Source organism: Castor canadensis, chromosome 4, assembly GCF_047511655.1.
Source record: "Castor canadensis chromosome 4, mCasCan1.hap1v2, whole genome shotgun sequence".
Lineage (NCBI taxonomy): Eukaryota > Metazoa > Chordata > Mammalia > Rodentia > Castoridae > Castor > Castor canadensis.
Window position 1 is genome coordinate 93,092,897 of NC_133389.1, and position 24,372 is coordinate 93,117,268.

The 24,372-nt window shown below is 36.7% G+C and overlaps 1 protein-coding gene across 1 annotated transcript in view; it reads left to right on the forward strand.

Annotated features, from left to right (window-relative positions):
* Positions 1-24,372, forward strand: part of Thsd7b (thrombospondin type 1 domain containing 7B) — an 809,913-nt gene that overhangs the window by 339,917 nt on the left and 445,624 nt on the right. Inside the window, exons 6-7 of the mRNA XM_074070650.1 lie at positions 7,867-8,022; positions 15,706-15,903. Coding sequence (XP_073926751.1) covers positions 7,867-8,022; positions 15,706-15,903 — 354 coding nt within the window. The remainder of the gene's footprint in view (positions 1-7,866; positions 8,023-15,705; positions 15,904-24,372) is intronic.

The window sequence follows — 24,372 nt, forward strand, 5'->3', positions numbered from 1 at the left end:
CTTAGTGATGTGTTTGATCACTCTTTGCTTGTTAAACCAAATGTGAAGGGAATGAGGAAGGTGCAGAATGGGCTTTTTTCAAATCCTTAGCAAGGGTCCTAAAATGAAATTTTAAAATGAAAATAATAATAAATTTTATCAACTCTCTTTTATACCTTTAGCAGTAAACAGAAGTACCTTTCAGAATTACCATAGAAATAGCCATCTAGCTCCTCTTTTAACAACACTTAACTTCTTAAAGTTTGGATTTTACTATTGATATATTTAAACATACTTTTTTGTATTTTATCTCAAGTCAAAGTTTTTGGGAAGTGACACAATGTTTACTTTTTTCCCCTAATTGTTGCTAATAGCAGATTTTTCTATCCATTTTGTATTTCTATTGCAAATATAAAATCACAGCCCTAGACCTGAGTTTGTCACTTGTTTTCCTTGTGATTTTAGAGAGTGAACAACCAGTTATTGCATCTAAAAATAATTGTACTACTCTTAAAGTGGTTGTGACGATTAAATGTGAAAACTAAGTCAAGCACTTAGTGCTTTGCCTAGCACCAAGTGGGTTATCTGGTGCACATTAGCTATTGTTACTAATATTAATCACTTAAATAGGCATTTGTTCATTCCTGGGGGGACTTACTCTTGATTATCTCTTGCAATTGTTTCTGGGAAGTGAATTCCAGCTTGAAAAATGTTGACTGTGAAGAGGATTTGTAGACTAAAACCCTCTTGAAAGCTACACTTCCATGACATTGCGTATTTCTGCCACTGACATTTCTGAACATAAATCTATTCTTTCTCCTGCCTCTCTGCTTTTCCAATTTTTCTCTTTGCCTTACCACTTCTCCTCTCTCACTTATCTTCTTTCCCTTATCTCTCATCAGTAATGGTATTTTTAGCTCTTTAAAGTGTAAAAGATGTCATTTAGGTCTGTTCTTGTGCTTCCTATCCTTTCTATATTTCCCTTTTAGCTCTTAGCTAAAAGTCTACAAAACAATCAGAAAGAACTTTGGAAAAGAGGACCAGAAGGGTTACTATGCAATAATAGAAATAAGTATACAGATTGATGCTACTATATTTCTTCCTTAATTATGTAATTGTTGACTGCTGATTCTTATTGCTCTGTAACGTTACATGCCTACTTCACTCATTTGACTTTCATTTTTATTCTGAAATATTGTTTCAAACTTTTCCTATGGTGTTGTTACTCTGTAGCAGTAGGAAATTTATTAGTAGATAGGCATTTTCTAAGTGAAATGAATGGGAATTGCAAACTTTTTGATATGTGTCCAAATTTCACATAATTATTTCTAATTGCAGGAATTATTTTTAGATATTAAATCCTCTGAATATACACACATCCTCTTGCCAAATTGTGTTGCACAGTACTTTACCAAGAAAGTCACAATATGGCTAAAATTAAGCTTTATTAGGTATAATGGGATAAGATATAATTTAATTCTTTAAGCTGACTGTAAGTGCTGGAAGACAGATTTGCTTTTGTTCTGTTGACTGTGTTAAAAGCATGATACATTATTTTGAAAATCCCAGTGGCAAAAGGCAACTGAAATAATGCATGAAGCTTCTTGAAAGAAAATAGCTTTATGGTTAAAATTGTAATATTATTTATCTTTCCCCTTCAACCATTTGACTCCTTTAGTCTGTAGAAGAGGCCTATTTATTTTAGCAGTAGGTGGATTGAGTTTCTGCCAAGTCAGTGTATTCCCTGAATGAATATGTTACAGGCAATATTATTTCTCAAAAATCATTTAGAATGCAGCATTTTTACATAAGTAGATTCTCTCATTAGTTTTGAATTAAATTTGAGCATTTGCTGCTTCTATTATTGTTGCTTCTTGGAGAGCCCATGGAATAGGGTATCATGAGTCCTTGAGTGAGAATTTCCTTTGGGGCTAACAATGACAACATTTTATTTAGAAAATTGAAATGACTATAACTTCTTTCTCTAACTTCTTTGTGGAAGTTGATGTTATTTAGGGAATCAAATATTTTTTTGTAAAATCAATGGAAGAAGTTTTTATTTGTACAATTAGGTACTTATAATATAGAAATAAAGCAAAATAATCCAGGTTTAGGGGTCCCCAAGAAGTGTCATTACTTTCATTTTGTTTTCAACTTTAACTCTTTGAAAATGCTGGGGAAAAAAATCAGTATGTTGGGACTAACTTCCTAGTCATCTTGAAGGTATTTCTTTCTATCCTGAAAGAAATGTTAGCTTCATTATGCCTCAAACACTTTTTAAATTATTAAAGACTGACTTGGTGGGGGTAGAGCTCAGTGATAGAGAGATTGCCTAGCATGCATGAGTTGCTGGGTTCTATTCCCAGCACTGAAAATAAAAGACTGGCTTGATTTTTTTCTTTCAATAATAGATTAAAATATAAGAAAATGCCATTGACTCCTTGATAACACTTTTTTACTTTAAGGAACTGCAACTCTGTTTATAAATGATAAGGGATACATACATAATAATTATAATCAACTAAATAATATTATTGTCCAATTTCATTTTAACATGCTTTTTGAAGAGTTAAAAAGCATAGAAAATGCAGATCTTACCAAATGTCTATCACTAGGGGTGGGGAATGATATGGTCTGACTAATTTTTGGAAACATATTTCTTTGTTTATTCAAATTAGTTTGGATTTGAACTTGATTTAATTTCAAATAACAAAATGTGGCAGTCACATGCTAATGACCACAGTAGATATTTTTCTTTTCATTATAATTCATTTTGTATGCTCATCTGAAATCAACTCATCCTTGAGGAAAATCATGAACTTTGTTCATTTCCAGATGGAATAGCATTTATTTTTAATATTGGAATATCACCTAGCTTATTTTTGTTCCGTACTAATTACTATTCTGTTCATATAATCATTCATTGTTTAAGGTGACTTTGCAGTCATTAGTATAAGACTTCAACATTTCTTGTAATGCAGGTCAATTTAATCATTCATATTGCAAATGAAAAATTCCAGGTTAGGCAAAATATTAATGACCATTGTGTATGTGCAATCACTTAGAATATTGTAATGTATTCCTCGGCATTTAGAAAGATGCTGTGACATAGTGATCTAGATTTATCCTGAGTTATAAGATGTTTTGGTGCTCTGGAAATCTGGGGCCATGAAAAGTTTCTAAGGCAGCTGGAGAAGTTGTACAAACAGACCTGCACTGAGTAGGCAGCTGATTAGAGCAGGGATTCATTGCATTAAGAAGACAGAGTTAGTTAATAAAAATAAAGTTATCATTTCAAGTGGTCATTTCAGAGAAAGGAATGAAGGTGCCTAGATAACCAGTAATTCTTACTACTAACATCATGTCTAGAGTTTTGAAGGAGAAATGAGGGCTCGATAAAGAGTAAACTGTGTAGATCATCCAGTTCCAAGTAGTTCAGGGGACAGCTCCACCCCCAAGCCCCCTGAGATAGTTTTATTAAAGCATGGATTGCCTGGAATAAAGGAAGTAAACAATCATCTGGGGAAGTGCAAATTTTGTGTTTCACTATCACTTTCTTGGTGGGATAGGTAGGGTTAAAATTGATGTTTTGTAGTAGTAATGAAGGATTTTATTAAGTGGGTTCAATTGGGCCTTTGGATCTGTCATGTCATTGGCTACTTAAAGTTGTGCTCATTGTGATTCAGAAATAGAATATCATTGTTACAAATGACCTGATCTATCCTGTCTGATGCCTTTATTTTATGGAAGAAAAACTAAAGATAAGTGGAGATAATTTTGTTACCTAGGACAAGGCTCAGGTCTTTCTCTGCTCTGGACTTGCAGAATGAGCTCATAGAAACCACGTAAAGTTTTTGGAGCTTAGTTTCTCAGTAAAATTGAATAATTAAATTAACTTAGCTCTAAAGCTCCCTCCCAGCACTAAAAGTCACTAGGTTTAGAAATCTTCTGTGTTCACTCTTTTCAGGAAGATAGCTCCCTAAGTGTTCTGAAGAGTTAAGTGCTATGTGACTTAGGAATGATTTATTTCTCAAACAAATGTAGCCTGGGATGGGGTGTTGGGGTCTGTGATAAAGATGGTTGACCCAAGCACATTGATTCAGTGCCTAAATTAAGCATCTTAGACATGACACCAGGGAGTAGAAGAATTTACTGATATGGATTAAGATCCACTGTCCATTAAAGTAGTAGGTGCCAAAGAGACATGGCTACTTTGACAAATGTCCTCACCCCCACTCCTGGGCCTCTAATTTGTCACTTTGTAGTCTCCAGGGAAGGCCTTCCCTCTTGTTTTACAGCCTATTGTTCCCCCTCACACACACACTTCTAAATCTTATAAGTACTATTAACTCCAATGTCCCATAGTCTACAAATTTACAGTTCAGTATTTATCAAAGGGAACCTCAAGGAACTTAACCCCACACTCCCTAACAATTCTCAACTTCCTTCCAAAATAAGCCAGATTAGCACAAACCTTTGTAGACATAGTGTCCTTGGCAAATACAAACTAGGGATATGCTTTCTAGTCTGTTTTCCAACTGCATTGCTGCAGTTTGAATCCTTTTCTACATAGTCACTGTAGGAACTTCAAATGAGCTTCACTGTGAGCCCACCTGATTGGTGCGTTTTTCCGAGAGGTTTGAGGAATCTTCTCAATGTTGATCATCAGACACTTTATCTGTCTGGTTTTGAAGGGAGAGAGCCTTGGCAAGGGAAAAAGGGCAGCAGCACATCTTTCCCATCTTGTTGGTACAGTTAGTATCAACTTACAATGGAACATGGGCTCCATGAGGACTGGGATTTTTGTCTGTTTTACTTACTATTGTGGTTTCATCAATTAGCACAGTATTAACCACATGGTGTGAAACAGATCATGTTCACTGGTTACCATCTTCTTTGAGTCCAGTCAGACAGAACTCTCAACACTGGTTGCATGAAGCAGATTTCTTATTCATAGATAGCCATAAGGAACAACAGAATCCTAAAATTTATTGTAGTCCACTCCCCCACAGCAAATAAAGCCACGCATATAGATATATTCTTGACTATGCATGTCCTGTTTCCATCACAGATGAGCGACCATGAAAAGTAGTCTGTCCTGGGTTTTATGCCTTGGGAGATACATGAGAGGTAGACTAAAGCACTGAAGACATCCTGTTCTAGGAGAGCTGGAATAGAGTCTGGGCTGTTCTGTCAGCTCCCTTCCTATGTCATGACGTTGCATTCTGGCATATTCTACAGTTAACTATTCAGAACAATAAACAAGAAATGATGGAGAACTGGGTCAAAACAGGACCACCTAAAGAAGCATTCTGCCCATGGTAGGCACTAAGCAATCCTGGCTGAATGGCCGATGAGCAAGTCACATAGCAGAGTGATTAGGGCACAGACTGGAGCCAGGCTCCCTTGACCCAAATTCCAGCTGAACTGCTAATTCGCTCAGCATGTGGGCAAGTGAACTATCATCTCAGCACTTCAGTTTCTTCCTTTTGAAACTAGAGATGATAATAATACTATATCTCAAAGAGAAGTTATTCAGGTTAAATGAATGAATGTTTATCAGATGATTATAGCCAGTGCCTGTCATGTATCATAAATGTTTAGTAAATAACTAGATTAATCAGTTGGCATGCCCCACTTCTGTTCCCACCAGTATTAAGGTTTTATTTTGAGTTTGTGAGAACACATGCTAATTTGTTGGAACAGACCCAAACACACTTTCACCTTAAGACATTCAGAATTGCAATTTTTTACTTAAACAATGCTATAACAGAGCTCTTTCAACTGTCTCTCTCTCTCTTTTTTTTTTTTGCTATCTTGTCCTTGTTTATTTTTATTTTATTTATTTATTTTTATTCATATGTGCATACAATGTTTGGGTCATTTCTCCCCCCTCCCCCCACCCCCTCCCTTACCACCCACCCTGCCCTCTCGATACCTGGCAGAAACTATGTTGCCCTTATCTCTAATTTTGTTGAAGAGAGAGTATGAGCAATAATAGGAAGGAAGAAGGGTTTTTGCTGGTTGAGATAAGGATAGCTATACAGGGAGTTGACTCACATTAATTTCCTGTGCCTGTGTGTTACCTTCTAGGTTAATTCTTCTTGATCTAACCTTTTCTCTATTTCCTGGTCCCCTTAACTGTCTCTTAATAAGCTACTTGACCTGTTCTTTTGGACTGAGACCTCCTTAGAAACAGTTACTACCCAATAGTGCCTGGTTTAGATGGATGCTCAGTGGTTTGGAATGAATGCATTATTTATTCTATGAATGACTATCTTGTGTGGCTTCTCTTCCTCACTCCTGGGGAGAGAATCAAACTCCTTCCCTATCTCTCAAGTTCTTCTTTACCCATGGTTCATCATCCTCATATCTATATCACCAATTTGCACATTATAGCCTCAGCATCCCACTGTCATTTCTAGCACAGCCTTTGTTTTATTACCTTCTCTCCTCAGCCTCCTCAGGCAACCCTATCTTGCTTTGCCCTAATATCTGTTCTCACTTCCTTTCCCTGTCCCTTCCACGTGGCATGCACACTTTGACATTTACATTGGTGATCTTACTTTGCCCTTGTCTTTCATTTTAAGTCAGGTCAAATCCTTTTGGTAAACTGTAAAATAATTAATTGCAAACAAAACATTCTTATTATTTTTTTATATGACAACTCAAGCTGCCTCATTGTTCATTAGAAACAACACCCCCACTGCAGCACACAGATGTTACACCTTTTTCATCACAGTATTGTTTTACTGTAATTGTGTTTTGTTCAAAGTTCTGCTTTCAGAGCTGTGATTGATTACCACCCTTACAGGATTTGACCCTCACACACGTGGAAAGGGTGAAGAATCAAAGTAGATGAGGTGATCCTCTCACACCCAGTCTCCTCACACCAGTTTCTACCTTTGAGACATTTCTAATCTGCCCAACCATATAAAAATGATATACAGGAAGTATTTATACAATAGTACAGCCAGTTCATAAGATAAAACCTAAAGTAAAACCATTTGCTCACAAACTATGAATTTCTCCAAAGCCTTGTCAGCATGAGTCACTTGGTGCAAAAAATAATTATGCACCTGGCTGTTCTTTTGGTGTGTCATCTTCAGAGATCCTAAGTAATTGTTACATTATAGTTTCCACAGAGATTTTAAGCTTGTTTTCCTTTTCATTTGTGTACTCTTGGGGTGCCCAGAGCAAGTCTGCACAGAGAGAACAGTTGGTGAACAACACTGGCTGACCCAGCTCTAGTCCTTGTCCTGGTGCAGGTGTACACCAGGAAGAGCTGAAAGGTTCCAGTGTTGTCCTTCCTCTCTCAGACTCCTGCGTCTCTGGGTAGCTTCAGCAATGAAAGTGACTTCCAGCAACCAAGTCGGCAGCCAGAGAACCCAATTTTTCTTCTTATTCTAGGAACCATTTTTCTTCTGTCTCTTTGCCAGCTCCACCCCTCCGGGGAGTCACAGCAGTAGATTGGTTATGCTAAACACTCCACCTCAGGGGTTCGATTTTATTTTTTTTTACAGCAACCCAGTCATTTATATAGTCAAGATAGACTCATCTTGAAACTTCACAAAGACATTTAATTTTGTTTTAAATCACAGCTCTGGATAATTTGTATCTATGATATTTCCAGTGCTTTCATGGATTCCCAGGGAATACTCTGCAATGCAGGCATCTCAAGTGCATGCTCTTTGTCACTGTCTTCCCCGAATGCTAATAGTGTGGAGCTAAGCAATTTGTATTAGAGAGTGTTGGTACTGTGTTTGGATATGCACTTTATAACCATAAAACTGATGTGGGAAAAGCAGATAAAGATACAGATTAAGTTAGAAACATTACTGGACATGTACAAAGAATGTGACATAGACCTTTATTTTTGTCTTTCAGTCTCCAGACCTGTGAAAAACACATTATGTTTGAGACCTGCCCCCTCAGCTTCTCAACTCTGCAATGTCCCTTGCTCTACAAATTGCATAGTATCTTCCTGGTCAGCCTGGGGTCCATGCATCCATGAAAACTGCCATGATCCTCAGGGGACAAAAGGTGAGTCCTTTGTGTGTGTTTCATTTTCTTCTAGTATACATGCATTTATTCTGCTAACTAAGTAGCTGATTAATCCTGCTTAAGACAATATTTGTTTGTAAAATTTAGATAACCAGCTCAAGCCTGACAACATTCATTTATTAGGGAGGCAACTGGGGACATTTCTGTGAAGCTGTCAATTTTGACCTTGATCAACTTTTGAGTTAAACTGTAGCTGATGAAGTGACTGCTGTTCAATTTGATGTGATTTAACATTATATTTACATGTTATATTTCATATATATATGATGATTATACTGAGGGAATTAGACATGATTTCTATAATCACATTAGAAACCAACTGTTTTGATTATTGATTTATTCATTTTTAGATTTCCACATGTAACATTTGATATTATATTTTAGACTTTTAAAAGAGACATTATGCTAGGCACAGTGGTGAATACCTGTAATCCCAACTATGAAGGAGATGGAAGTACGAGGATCACAATCTAAAGCCAACCTAAGAAAATGTGCAACTTTGTTGCAAGACCCTACCTGAGAAATAAACTAAAAGCAAAAGGGACTGGAGTGTGGCTTGAGTGGAAGAGCATTCTCTAGCAAGTGCAAGGTCCTGAGTTCAAAGCCCAGTACCACCAAAAAAATGTGGAAAATTTTGTAGATTGCTTCCTTTTTTATGTTTCATTGGGCTTAGAGTGATTTCTTCAAACTTTTTTGTGCCTACTTGGTTTTGTAGGCCTTTTTAGCCTGGTTTTCTTCAGTTTGTGATTAAAACACACAAATCCATACTCAAAACTTCATTTCCATAAGCACATTGCTTTTTCTTTCATTAACCCTTTAATTATAATTCCTTTACATGTTAGTGCTAAAAAGCAATTAACCCTTTGCTAAGATAAATGAGCTCCAAGTGTGTCCTCGAAGCTCTGCTGTATTTGCCAACCTGCATTCCAGTGACTACATGCACAGAAAGGACACAAAGCCCAGCACTCACAGCTGACATGCCTCTGTCCCCTGTCCCTGCACTCAGCTTAGTGCCACACCCATTTGAAAACCCACATTTCAGAGTCATCCCTGGAGTACTCACAGGCAATGATGTGCACGTCCAGGTTCACAGCCCAGGCCTCTAGACTGTAACTTCAGTTGACTCTTGTTCTAACATAGAGGAGGAAGATGTACATTGAGTCTGGGGCAGGAAGAAGCTAAGTATCATTTTTTTCATCAAATCATAGAAATTTGCATCTCAAGAGAACCTTGGGGGGGGGGCTCATGCTATTCCTTTATTTGACATGTAAGCAGAATGTCTCTGACACTGTTTCAGTTGATGAACACAAATCAGATCCCATGAATACTCATACTAATATCAATATATGCTCTACATGTGTGATCAGGCATTTGCAATTATCTTGTAATTGCAAATGAGACTCCCACAGCTTGTATGTTCGTAAAACCCATTCTCCTATGTTGTATCTGTGTCACTCTTGTTGAAGGTCACTAGGAAACCAAGTGAAGTTGGGCTAAGACTCCCCAGTCATTCGGTCATGACTTACTCTGCAGGTACAACTTTGCTGCATGGAGTACTGATTTCTTTGCTTTCAAAACCTAGAATCCACAAAATGTCAATTAGATCTACAAGCGAAGGAAGGAGAAGGATTGCCAGAAATCATGAGAATCAAGGAAATAGGCATGGAACCCATCTTTCTGTGGATCCTTCAGAGGGAGTATGGCACCACTGACACCTTGATTTAGGGTTTGCAGTCTACAGACCTCTGAGACAGTGCATTTTTGTCACTTTAAACCACCTGTCCTGTAGTCCTTTGTTACAGTAGTCCCAGAAAACAAATGCAGCTCCCATCTTTGCATCAACATTTAGACCCTGTGAAGATACAACCCTGTATAAAATGCCTTCTCTTCAGTATAGTGTCCTCCAAGCACTAGCCTTCTTTAGCTGATTTCCTCCATACACTAAAGACATTTGACTCAAAGTACAAATCTGGCCCTGAGAAGATAGATCATCTGCCTGCTATGCACTGCCTTAGTCAGGATGAAGCACTACCATTGAGAGATAATCCTTGAGCTGCTGTAGGAGGTCCCAAGTGAGGCTGAGATGAGGCTTAGTCCAAGTGTAGTGTCACTGGAAGAAAAGGGAAAGGAGATTGCAGTTGTAGGAGAGAAGGAAGGGTGCAGGAACAACTTGAGAGCACTAGATAACTGCGCTGTGTGTGTTGTTTGGCACAAACAACAAGTTTCTCAGAGGCTCACCTTTGGAGCTGAAGGAAAGGGTAAGAGCAGTGGAAGCTGTTGTAGTTTTCCGCAGCATTGATGAGCATTTTGGAAATGAGAAGGAAAAGCCTGTCTTTGTAGGACCCAACACCTTCCAGGCTAAATCACAGACAGGGAGACTTAGCCTTCATGATTGTTATTCAGGGCTGGGAGTTGGCTATTTTAACAATACGTCCTTAAAACAGTGAGAATTTGGGGTTTTAAGGCCTTGTTAAAAACAGCAGGACCACCTACTTGTAATCCCTCTTGGGGAAAATAAACAATAGAGTTTTTCCCCTAGGGGAAATGCTTCTGTGCCTACAACAAAACAACTGTGTGGTGACAGTGATCATTTTGTTATTTTTATTGACTGATGAGGATGAGGTCTGAGATCTCTTCCTTCTCCTTCTTTCTTCCATGGTCATGCCATGGGTTCTGCCAGAATCACTGAATGGCACAAACTAAATGTACTTTAGAATTCCACAGAGGCTTGGGTACACGTTTGGGAAAATGCATGAAAGGTGGCAACTCTGGAACATCAGTGGGGTGGTTAGCTTCACATTTGAATTCCCTACTCTAAAAAAATGCAGCACATCCAGTAACAGAAATCTAAGATATGTCCCTAGATATGTTATACTTATGTGTGTGTATGTATATGCTATTTTAAATATATATAATTATATGAAATAAATAATATATTATAAATTATATGTATTCTCTGTATATATAGAGAAAGAAAGGTGGATGATTTGAGGGAAAACCAACAGGAAGAAAGTGGGAAGTTGTCTCCTCATTAGCCATTTTCCCTGTCACCATGCTGTTGCTTTGGTATGTTCTCTTTGTTCACATAGAAAAAATAGTAGAAAGGCTCATTTGTTTCCTGTTAAATAGGAGGTGTTTTATTACCTGATAGGAGAAATTAGTTATTATAGAAATTATCTTTGTATGACTGTTATTCTTAATCAGACACCCTTCAATCAGGCCTCATCTAAGTTTTGTGGCTGTCAGCTGTTTGGAATGCATTAGAAAATTATTCGATGTTCACAGACTTTGAACCCTTCCATCACATCAGTGACGGGCAGACAAGAGCAGTGCTCCGCAGGTTGGTGCTTGTCAAGTGGAGCTAGGGCACCTTTAAGAGGAATTTAAATTAGATCAGGTTTTATCATTTATTGCTTTATCTTTGAGATACTCCCAGAGTGTTACAATTAGAAAACTATGAAAGAGAATTAACCTGAAAAAATACTGATGGATAAACTACATGTAGATTGATGCATTTAAAAAACTTCTTCATGATACATAGACATAGATTTGTCTGACACCGTTGTTCATTTCAGACAAAGTCTAGAAAGGCAGCCATCTAAAAAGGAGTCTGATGTGAGACTTCTCTATGTGGCATTGCAATAGCTACTTGCTTATGTGGCAGGATTTCATGGATTCCTTTCCTCCATCAATATAATTTCCCCTTCAATCCAGCACTTAAAATAATAATAATACCCATAAGAAAAAACATTTTAAAACTGAGAAACTATAACTATTTTTTGAAGAGAGACTTTTATGTTCTGAAACAAATTAATTTAGATAACACACTGTCAGATAATGCTGACATGTCTTAGATATTTCATAACAATAATAGGAAAAAATTCCTTTTTCGATCTTTGCCTCCTAGAGAGGCTTCATCTTTAATGAGAAGCCCATAAAATCAGTTTTACTTTACCAGAAATAATATGTACACTAAGAGACATTTCTTCTTTTTTTATTTTTCCATGTCTATGTGTTGGGGCTGGCAGGCTGTGCCTACTTCTTACTCTAAGCTTTGAGATTTCTCATGCTGACATTGCCCTGTCAATGCTTCTTCTTATTTTCTGTGCCACCACAGGTTGGAAACTAATAATGATACTATAAAATGCTACCCCTGCAGGAATGGTGGGTGATAGCTAAAGAGATGGAATCAAACATTCATTCTGCTCAGGTTCTTTGACTCAGAGTTGTTATTCAATGTCCAGAGCCACTAGAGACAAAAAACAAATAGATTACTTAAGAAAGAATAAGCTTCTGTCATCTTTGTTTAATCTGCTGGATATTTCTTCAAGCCTGCCCCAGTGGAATCAGTGAAGAGACACACTGTTGTTCATGGACACCTCTGTGGAAGCTCATGCAGACTCTTCCAGCCCAATAACACAGCAGAAAAATGCAGTCCTCAGATCTGGATACACCTTCCTGAATCTCATTTAATTCTTCCTTGTCTTTAATTAAAAAGCATTGGCCCCTCTACTTCCATCTGCTTTCTTCTCTTTGTTTCCCCAAGTCACTATTCATTCTTTTGTAATTATCTCCATAGAATCATAAAAGTGTTGGAGTAATAGAAAAAAAAACTTTGATAATATTAGTTTCACAAAAAGTGAACAGGATCTATGTCAGGAAGTGATTATTATAACTCTCTGCTAATCAGTGTCTAAAATTCCATTTTCCAGTTTGTCCACTGCTGGTTTAAGAGGATGATCAATGGTATGTTTTGGGTTTAGTTTTTGAAATGGGTCTAAAATAAAATGTGCACAGGAGTACTTTGTGAGGAGAAAGAGCTCTCGTGCATTTCATACTCATTCATGTATTCAGTGATATGCTTTTAGAGAAGTTATAAAGCAAAGTTTACCCTTACTTTTCACATATATAAAATGAGGATAGTAGCTTATAAAATAGTTTTGAGGGTTTATCAATTTATGGTAATAGAAAGTGACTGCCCCAGTTTTTGTATAGTGTTGAAACTCAATATATACCTTTTTCCTTTGTTGGATTATGTGCTATGTGAAGAATTGATGTATGATTGCTGTCTTTCCTGTGACTTCCTACAGTACAGGACAGTGATCTGCGTATGATAGTTAATATTTATTGAATGATCATATCTGATTAAAGTGGAATCCAGTAAATGAAGTGAGCAGTTGGCTGGCCTAACCATGGTGGACTTGGTTGCTGTATATCTTTCAGAACAGAACACCTGGGGGATGTTTGATGTCTATTCTAAGCATGAATGTCAATGTGTGATTAAAGTTAGGTACTAACAAGAATCCAAGGTTTTTGTTTTATGCTGAGCTTGTGGTATGATTTGATCCTAGTTAGAATCAGGACAAGGGCAGCACAAATGAAAGCCTGAAAGAATTTATTGATGGAGGAGATGCAATCTATAGATTTCTGGCAACATGGATGCAGTTGATTTATAGAAGTAAACTGCACATGCCCCTCAGTGGCATTAAGCTTAGGAATAAAACACTTAGAATCCCTCAGAAGAAACTACTAAGTTTCTGTGCTCTCCTCTGAGCTGGTTGTCAAACAGTGTAAATCATGAGGACCCACACTATGTCTTGCTTAAAGATAAAACTACACAAGTATAAACATATGCCAACAAATAAGCAGTATGCAGGTGCTGCATGGAAGAATAGAGGTCATCCATGTTATATGGCAACAAAAACTTGGAGGTCATTGAAGTTTTATGTTCACCAAGTGTAGTTTAGAGCCCTTTACACTCATCCCTGATTCTTTCCTTGAGGTGGTCCAGGAGGGACCCTGAGCCCTTCTGTAGGTTTCCTTTTGGTGAATGATGCAGACCTGGAGATATGAGGCAGAGCAGTAATTGCTTCTTTTATTTATTTTTTAAAAATTGGTCTTGACCATAACATTTTAAATGACATGAGAGTAGAGTACCATTGGCGAATCATGCTTTTGAGTAGGTCGCTGGTCCTTAAAGTGAGAGTTTAAGAGACTCTTTTAAAGGGAGACTACAGGTTGCCCTAGATCAAGAAAACTCAAATAAAACATTTTAACTGCTTATCTACAATATGTTCCTAGTCCTATTCTAAGCAAGTTCAGCTGCATGTGCTTGCTTCCTTGGTTGTGTAGTTTAAGAAGAGCCTTTCTTACAATACACTTTGAGCTTTGTACCCTTTCTATCTCATTAATAGTGATAAAACCGTGAGTGATGCGTCTGGGTTTCTTTCCTCTAAGGTCCCTGATTTGTCTTTTTTCCTTCCCTTGTGGGAAAAGTAGAGAGGCATCTAACTCTTACTTCCCCTTATTTTATTTACTTATCTCAGGAAATAAATAAATAAATGATGATTCTTTAAGATGTTATTCATACAACAGATTGATTTTTGAAAAAAAATGATTAAAGGAATTAAAGTGGTTGGTTGAATTTGGAGTAAAAACAATGGTAGATAAAATATGAGATCCATAAAAGTTAGACATAGTTTTAAAGGTTGAATATCATTAATAGCGGAGTGAACTTGTTCAAAGTATACTATACACAGCTATGGAATTATCATAATGAAACTCCTTATACTATTAATGTATGCTATTAATGCATGATAAAGCATTACATATTATGAGGGCCAGAGATTGAAAATGCAGACTAAAGGATTTTATCTGGTTCTTAGACATTTGTTTTAGGTCACTTCATTGTTGCTTTTGTTGTTTTTAATGTGATTTTGTTTCCATTATTTAAAACAATGATTTGGTATAAAACAAAACAGAACTTATGTGTCTGGTTTCTTAGAGAAAATTGAAAGATATTAGGAGAGGGCTCATATTGTCTCATGACAATGGTCAATGGAAGCTGAATAATAGCCAAGTATTTTAGAACAATGCTTCATCCTTCCTTTCATCACAGACCTATCACTCTCGACGATTCTGTGGTTGCTGCCTTTTCCTCGATATGTACCTGCTTAACTCCTGTTCATGTAACTTATGACTTTGTGGGCCTGTAGCATGTAAAGAGCCATTTATATCCTTATTGTGGTCTCTGGATGGTGGGAATTTGAGGCCCTAATCCCCTAATACATAAATAACAACCACAAGAAGAAAAACTGAATAGTAGTTCAGGGACCCATGCTTAGCCAGGGTGGAGAATTAGGTCTAAAGATATGCTGTCTTTATAGAGCAGGCTAATGTAGAAATCTCAGTGTAGCACTGCAGAAAAGTCTCAAAGCAGGAAGCTGCAAATGGTCAGGCATTAGGGATTTGCCAAAGTGTGGACATATTTTAGCTTAATGCAGAGTAACAAGGGTGTTAAAAACAACAGAAAAAATAAAATGTGGATTTATCTGTGAGAAAGTCATTTCTGTGAGTCTTCCTTTATTTTACAGGATTATTGATAACATTGGATATACACTATTTATTTCATTTTATTTTCTCTTATCTTTCCAACATCTACTTGGTAAGTTCTTGAAAGACAGATTTTTCTGTTCTCATTCATTTCCATATTCCTTCTTCCTTCTACTTGTCATCCCTCCACTTCCCACAAAATGAAACACAAGACAATGCATGCGTTAGAGCTACAAGAATACATATAAAAGTTTCTTACCTGGCAGCTCCTTCTTGCCTTTGTTGGATGAGAGTGGAGACCTGTGAAACTTTTGTTCTTTTTCCTTTTAGGATTTAGAACAAGGCAGCGCCATGTCCTCATGGAATCCACAGGACCTGCAGGTCATTGCCCTCATTTGGTGGAATCTGTTCCTTGTGAGGATCCAATGTGTTATCAATGGCTGGCATCAGAAGGGATCTGTATTCCTGATCATGGAAAATGTGGCTTGGGACATCGAATCCTGAAGGCTGTCTGTCAGGATGAGCAAGGTATGATGCAATACAGTTGTTAAGTAATGTTGCTCAAAGGACACATCATAGCTCTTCAAAGATCATTTTCATTAGGGAGAGAGAAGCACATGCTGTACTATCTTTGGATATTTGTGATGTCGTCAAGTAGCTCATTGCTGCAAAGTGGGTTTTGATCAATTCATGTGGGACCACATACTCCATAAGAACGTTATTGTATTATTTCTAATAAATGTAGCAAGGTGAACCTAGAGAGTTCTTTGGAGCTTTTAATTTGTCAAGAGAAATTGAAAACAAATCTCCTGGATAGTCTTCAAAAACTTATCAATGCACACAAGTTTTATTTGCTTTATGTTGAGGTCAATGTATAACATGCCTTGACACATATTAACAAATGAGAGACCCTGTAAAGATGCCAGGGTTAAAAAGCAAAAAAACAAAGCTAAGTAAAATCTTTTTATTTATGTAACATTAGATTAGAGCCATTTCTAGACATAATGCTAACATTTTTGAAGAATCATTTTTCAATACAAACTGTCAAGATTTAAGAAATTATTATCAATGATGTCTTTCCTTAATTAGCAAATATGCATTTTACCTAATGAATTAATTCATGATTGTTTAATTAGATGGTTGTTTAATTGGAGAACAACAGATTATAATGTCTACAGTAAATAGTTAAAACTAATAGTGACTACTTCTAATATTACCAAATAATTTTTAAATTGTGTTAACACAAGGGGAATTAATTAACACAGGCAAATGCGATCACTTTCATATTGTTCTTCTTTGAGCTATATTGTAATTTATAATAAGAAATATATATTTTAGTCTTCATCCTTCATTCTTGACACAGTGATTCTGAAATCTTTGTAATTTTCTGAGCAGTAGGAGTGCTAGGAGAGTCTTTGGTTGTATTATTTAGTCTTTGATCTTGGTTTATAACATAGAACTCTTAAATCTCTTGGAATTTTCTTGGGTCATAGGAATGTCTTGTTCTAATGAGGTGGTTCTTGGTTGCTTCTGGGCTGGGACTGGTTATCAGAAAGATCAAGCTACTACTAAAAGCTTGGAATTTTCAGCCCTATTCTTCATCAAATAGGAGGAAGAGAAGGGTTTGAGGTTGAGTTAATTGTTGGTTATGGCTAGGTGATGACACCTCCATAAAGATCCCAGAACTCTGGGGTTCTGAGTTCCTAAACACGCAGAGATATAGAAAGGATGGTGTACACAAAGAGAGCATACATGCTCTACACCCATCCCACCATACTTTGCTCTGTTTGTCTCTTCCATCTAGCTATATCTGTATTCATTGTAATAGCTTTTATAATAATGCTATAAATGCAAATAGAGTGTTTCCCTGAATTCTGTGGGTGAGCCAGGTAGGCTACAGATTTTGAGAAAGGCTTTATGGGAATCCTGATTTAGGGATGGACTGTCAGCTGAGGCTTGTCCTTGTTATCTGAACTGGGAGAAATTTTAGGGGTTCGGGCCCTTAACTTGTTAGATTTGGTGCTATCTCCAAGCAGATAGTGTAGACATTGAGTTGAATTGTAGGACACCCAATTGGTGTTGGAGAATTGCTCGGTATGGAGAAATCTCCATATGGTCATAGAAATATGCTGTGTCGAGTGTAGTGTCAGAGTGAAGTGTAGAGGTTTAAAACCTGGCCACATATTGGAATTTTGACTGCCAGTTACCTGCTACATGGTCTAAGGAAACATCCCTTTCTTCAGCTGTCAAGAAAGGATAATTCCAGCTATGACGAAGGTGGAGATAGGAGGATTGTGGTTTAAGGCCAGCCGTGCATAAAAACTTTGCAAGACACCAGATCTTAGCACATAAACTGGGCATGTTGTCACATGTCTGTAATCCCAGCTATGTGGAAGGTGGAGGTAGGAGGATCACAGTCTGAGGCTGGTCCATCAAAAGCATGAGACCTTATCTGAATATTCACAAAATCAAAACGGGCTGAGTGTTTTGCTCAAGTGGTAGAATGCTTGCCGAGAAAGCACAAGGCCCTGAGTTCAAAATCTTAGCACTGCCAAAAACAGAGGGAATAATAAAATCTACCTCTGACTGTCCAGAGTATGTGAATTAAATTGGTTACATTAAAGTGATTAATGATGCACTCAGCACATAACCTTTCAAAGTAAAATTATAATGCACATTAACTATTATACATTGTCTCATGTAAATTGTATAAATAGTATAAATAGCATTCTTTTATATAATGATAATTCTGAAAATTAGGATAAACATAATGACTTCCTCCCAACTTTTAGCTAAGAAAACAAAATGATCACTAGCTTAGTTGGGTCCAATAACAATTATCATGACTTGTCATCTCACAGCAGGTACTAGAGAGTCCTCATGATAACTTATGATGATAGGGACAGGAATTTTGTTGACAATATATGTTCTACCTTCTTCAGTATTTAACTATACCTTGCCACTTTGCGAAGGGGAGTAGGAAGTAGTAAAGAGGTTTGGTAGAGATGAACCAATGTGGGTTGCAATACACATGTGCATAGAAAAAACACTGGGAATCTCTCTGTATAGCTATTTTTATCTCAAACTAGCAAAAACATTTTGTCTCTCTTATTATCCCTTAAGTTTTCTCTTCAACAAAATCAGAGAACAAGAGGGCAGAACAGGTTCTGCTTGGATGAGGGGCAGTGGTGGTGGTGGGGTGGAGATGGCCCAAACAATGTATATAAATGTGAGTAAATGTAAAAATGAAACAAACAAACAAACAAACAAACAAACAAAACATTGCAGGGTTGGCTTAAGTGGTAGAGTACCCGCTTAACAAGTGCAAAGCCCTGAGTTCAAACCCCAGTACCACCAAAACATGCAAGAAAAAGAAAAACTATACCTTGCTATGGCAGCTTTAGAGATTTAGAGATTCTTTGCTTACTGCTGTGAAGTGATTAATTTTCAGCTTTTGATCTGCCCTGTCAACTTGAATGGGAAGAGTTGGAATTAATGCTTATATACAGCAGCTGTATGGAGTCTTTGTGGTTTTTAAAAACCCAGATGAACCTTTTCATTGTTTTTGGAGCAGCAGCCACAGACATGGTGATAGGAACATGCTGGGCTCCTGATAACTGAAGCAGTCTTGTGTCCAGTGAGAAACTGAAAATGTTATCTCTTTGTACTTTTTGTGATTCAGCTTCTGTGTGATTCTAGATGATTTATGATGGAGGTATGGCAGAGAAATGCTCTTGTCTGACTGTCTACTTGCTTTCTGGGTCATTGCATAGTTACAAGAATGACAAAACTGTTGACACTAATTTAAATGTGTGGAGAATAAAATGGTTTGAGACATATAGTCTTCTGTGACTTTTTTCTTATAATAGTTGATAGTTTGAGTTTTGTCGCTCTGAGTTTAGCAATTTTTCCAACCCTTCATTTCAGGATTTATTTTAAGCTAAATGAGTAAGATCAAAAAAATTGTCTTATATTTGTTTTAAAAAACCCAGTGACTTTTATTAGCTTTAATCAGACTGGAGTGTCACCAAAATTTGCCAGGATGATTTGCTTTATTTCTTATTTTTGGTTTGTATCAACTGAGTCACCTGAATAGAGGTACACAGGAAGAATCGCTATACCCTTTGAAAATAGCAATGTCTTACTCAGATTGTAGAGCACAAGATTTCTTTGTAACCATAATCAGCATTTTCTAGAACCTTGATGACAACTTGTTGGGTGTTCTTCTTGCCATCAGGGAGAGAGATGCATTTTTCTTCCCCAAAAGTTAATTTGGAAGGTGTGATGGTAAATTTTGATTATCTACTTGATTGGATTAAGAAACAATCAAGATTAGTAAAGTAAATCTGGGGGTATGGCTGTAAGGGCATTTCAAGAGGTAATTATATCATTAAAGTATTAATGAATACTTTAATCCATTGATAGATTCAAATTTTGAATAGACTATTGTTTATGAACCTCTCATAGACAATTGAGAAGTGAGGCCTAGTTGGAGGAAGTAGGTGACCCAGGGTGTGTTCTTTGGAGTTATATGTCCTGTCCCCTTCCTGTGGCTCTGTGACTCTGCTTCCTGTCTGCCATGATGTGAGCTGCTCTGCCATTCCCTCCCTGTCATGATGGGAAACATTAGAAACTGTGAGCAAAATAAATCTTTCTTTGTTTTAGATTGTTTATAGCAGGCATTCTGTCACAGAGAGAACAAAACTAACATAGACCACTACTGTGGAAACTTCAAAAGTACACAATCTATGTCACATTAAGGATGCTTAGTAACTGGAAATAGCAACGTTTATATGCCTAAACCTGTGAATCAGTTTAAGAATTTGATCTGCTTTGGACCATCTAAGATCCAAACACCATGAGTGAATTTCTACAGTTATGGAATCTGATTTCCACATCTTTGATTAGTGGAGTAACTTTGAGTTCTCTCTTCTGCACATCAGCTTATTATTAACATGGGTCAGTAGATTTTAACTGAGTATAGAGTGCATGTAGGTTATCCTTGTTTCATTGACAAGTACCTTTCTTCATTTCAAAGGAGACATTTGAAATGTAAATGAAGTGTGATACAAAAATGCAAGTCTAACATATTTCTCTCTTAGATTATTAAGTTTATTCATTGTAATTTAAATTTTGATTCTCAAACCTGTAACTGCTTCGTTGTCATGATGTTTCACTGGCAACTGAATAAGGTTTACCACTAAGTGACATCTTTGAAGAAGAGGCTGGGAAAATCTCCATAATTCCAGGGATATGGACATGGTTCCCGATGACTGGCAGGTGACTACTATTTATCATCTTTCATGTCTTTATGCTGCAAAGTCGGGAGATGATCCCACAAGGTCAATGGATAACGTTGATCTGCCTGATGGACCTGTCAGAGCCTGAGCATACAATACCTGCTTTGCCCCATAATTTACAAAGTAGTCTTCCTTAGAAACAAAGTAGTTCATATTTGGGCAAATATCTTTATTCAAAGATAATGCAACAGGGATTCTGTGCTTACAGAAAGAAAGTAATCACACTGCTGAGATGTAATAGAACAGGAGGAAAAGAGTTCACATGTTGACAGATACATGAAATTAGAATTCTAATCTTCAGTGCTACCTTACACTCCTTAGGTTTAAGATTTATTATTTTCACCTTTGTATTAGACTTTTCCAATGCAAATATTTTTCTAAAGCATTATTTATATTTGCCAAGAAAACATGACAAATTGTTTTCTGTCATTAAGGTGATTTTGGTTTTCATTTCATAGACATTTTTTTAGGAGTTCTTGCCTTTCATTATTAAACTTGAACAAACCAAGAATGTGTTCTGTAATCTTGGCAAAAGTGGCAAGTCCTTGTAAGTTCTAACAATAAAAGATGGTTTTCATTGATGTAAAACATGCTCTATTATCATTTGAATCTGTGATTGGAACTTTTGTTTTGTTTTATCTTTAGATCTCAGGCAATAAGCTTTGGATTATCTGTGGATGATGTCAAACTCCATTCTATTTTGTGATTCACTAGAAAGTAGTTGCCAGATCTTTATTTGCTAAACCCTTTGATGGTGCTGTTTCTTGTGCTTTTCAGTTGGTAGTTTTGTTCTCCTCTGTATATTTTCTATTTTTCTCATGAAACATTCTAAAGTATCAGCACAATATTTATTTTCTTGTACATTAGGAAGAAATAGGAATATTCCTCAGGTATTTCTTCGCCACATCATTTTCATACTATCAATTGCAATGTCTTTTTATTTTGAATAGGAAAAAAATCACTCACATTTTTATAGAATGGGGATGTTAAACTATATTGCTAGGTGTTTGAAAAGATCAATGAAAGAGTACATATATCATGCATTTTATATAAACAAATAAATTCTTAGAAATACCCTTTTGGAAGAGTCAGACCTATTGGATTGATGCACAGACTGTAGTTTCCTGATCAGATCCCACCCCCATTCACTTATCACTTCTGTGCATACCAACGTGAATTCCAGCTGACTCCACCTACAGCAGTTTACCTGAGGAATTTCTCTGTCTACTGAAACCTTGCCACAGCATTAAGAATTCCAGAGAGGAGTTTTGAGCAAATGATGGAACATTGATACAAATATCCAGCTTCTTGCTCCTCTGTTGGAATAAACTTGAGGTATATGCTCTGCATTGTTTAGCTCACAGTGAGACGAATCCCACTTCTCCTAGTGCTGATTATTAGATTACATACCCTCTATTATTCTTCCTTTTCCTATTTTACCTCTCTACTCTTGTACTTACTGCCCAAGTATCTTTGCCAGATTTTCATATGGTGTAGTTCAAACTGAGACAATCATGCTATAAGAGAAAAAAATGATGCAAATCAATTATACCATATTGATGATAACTTTTAAAGAATCACTCCCAAAGAAGACATGAGAACTCATTCAAGATTTTGAACAATGCTCATAACTTATCAATTATTTGATAATATCCAAAGAGTTTCAATAACTGTTCTATCCTCCCTTTTAAAACATGGAAAAATAGTATTGAGCCCCTTTTATTTCCCAGTTAAGACATCTGGTAACTTATAGCATTCTCCTGAGTCTTGTTTTTTACCAATAAAGTCATATTACTTTCTAGGGGAGAATTAGGTTCTTAAAGTTTGTAGTTTGTAGTGAGTTGCAGAGTGTGATGGAACGGTTCTGAGCAAAAATGAGAGAAGCAGCTCTTTTGGATATTAAGGTGATTAATTATATAGGAAAACTGAGTCTGAGGTATTGGAGAAGCATGCTATTCTATTTCCTTTGTTCCAGATCAATGGTTCTAAAACTAGCATAAACCAGAGTCACCTTTAAGGCTTGTAAAAACACAAACCTCACCTTTTCTTATTTAGTGAATCTGAAATGAGACTCAAGAATTTCTGTTGATAATAAACTCCCAATTAATGCTGTTGGTGCTGGTCCAAGGACCACCATTTGAGAAACATTGATCCAGGCCAAATGGGGCCAATGGGCAGCCTTATAATCTTAGCGCACAATAGCAGTAGGCCAGAAGGTGCAATGCATGCGTTATACTTAGAATCAACAATAGTATTCATTGTTATCTGTTGTTTCTTGTTTCCTACTGGGGAAGTTATTCTTAGAATCCATGAAATATGTTACTGTCTTTCCAGAAACAAGCAGTGAGTAAATTTTCTTTTATTTCTTTATTGTTACCTAGATGGATTACTAAAAGATCAAATAGCAGAAAGCAATAGTGTTCTCTTGCAGAAACAGAAGACACATAATATGTGAGATGAGTTATTTCAGTTTAGAGGAGAGTTTTCATTTTCAGCCAGCTATCTTTTTTCAGACCACCAGCTGGTAGCTGTTTGGTATCAATGTTCTTACTGAAGGATGTGTGGCGGTGACAAATATGTTGTATTAAATTTTGAAATGAACCTGGCATTGCACTTGAAAGTGCTAATATCAGACTGTGCTATTCACACTGCAGGAATCAGACTGCAAAGGAGATTAAATTTGAGAGTTTCTATAGCCAAGTTCCTCATTCCCTTCCATTTAGATGTCTTCTAGTGAAATTAAAGATGAATCTCTAATAATCTTTGTCAATGAAAGAATCCAGAAGAGAAAATACAGACTAATTGTAATTGCACTTTCCACATCCATTTTTGATGGGAACGTGGGGAATAGATATAAACTGGTGAATCAATTTAAGTGCTAAAGAGAGAAGAACTGCAATGTAGGTTTAACCGCATTTACTCTATGCTGTCTGTTGATAAAGAGGTATTGTGTTGTGAGTTACTTTCTCTTTCTAACCTGCCTCATACTTAGACATTGGAAGATAGTTTTCATCTTTTTTCTTTTACTGAGATATCTCAATCAATGATTGTGCTGTTACACTGCTCCACTAGTATTTTACAATCATGCTAAATACAGTCTGATTTTTCTATGTTTTAATATTTAGAAATACTGAGAGTAAGTTGCAACCTGAGTATGCCTGTGTCTCTCATAGGATGTCTATCTTATTTTTCTATCTCTTCTGAAATTCCTGTTGGGCAATTGACTTTCTCTGCATTCCCTGAGTCAAGAAAAAAAATGAATCATAAACTATACTGATATTTCACCATGCAGTTTATATGATTAAATGGTCAATTCACCCTTTTAGTAGAAATTAATGTGAGATTCTCACACTGTCCATTTCTTTCAATTTACCCCCTGAATGTGACTGAAATTTCCCTATTCCCCTGAGGACTCAATTATAATGTTAATAACAAGCATTATTTGTAGCATTAGTCACAGAGATATGACTTGTTTTCTCATTTGGAAATGTATTTTAAAGTGGTATTTGGCTGTTTCATATCATCCATATCTGGTGACTCTTGGCACAGCACTGACATGTTTTCCTATAGGGATTAAAGCACATTTCCAGTATGATGGAATAATTTTCACTGATGCGGTGGTCAATATGTCTAGATCAGGAAACACATTCAGAAGCTTGTCCACAATGTGCCCATTTTAATTGTTTTAGGAAAGTGT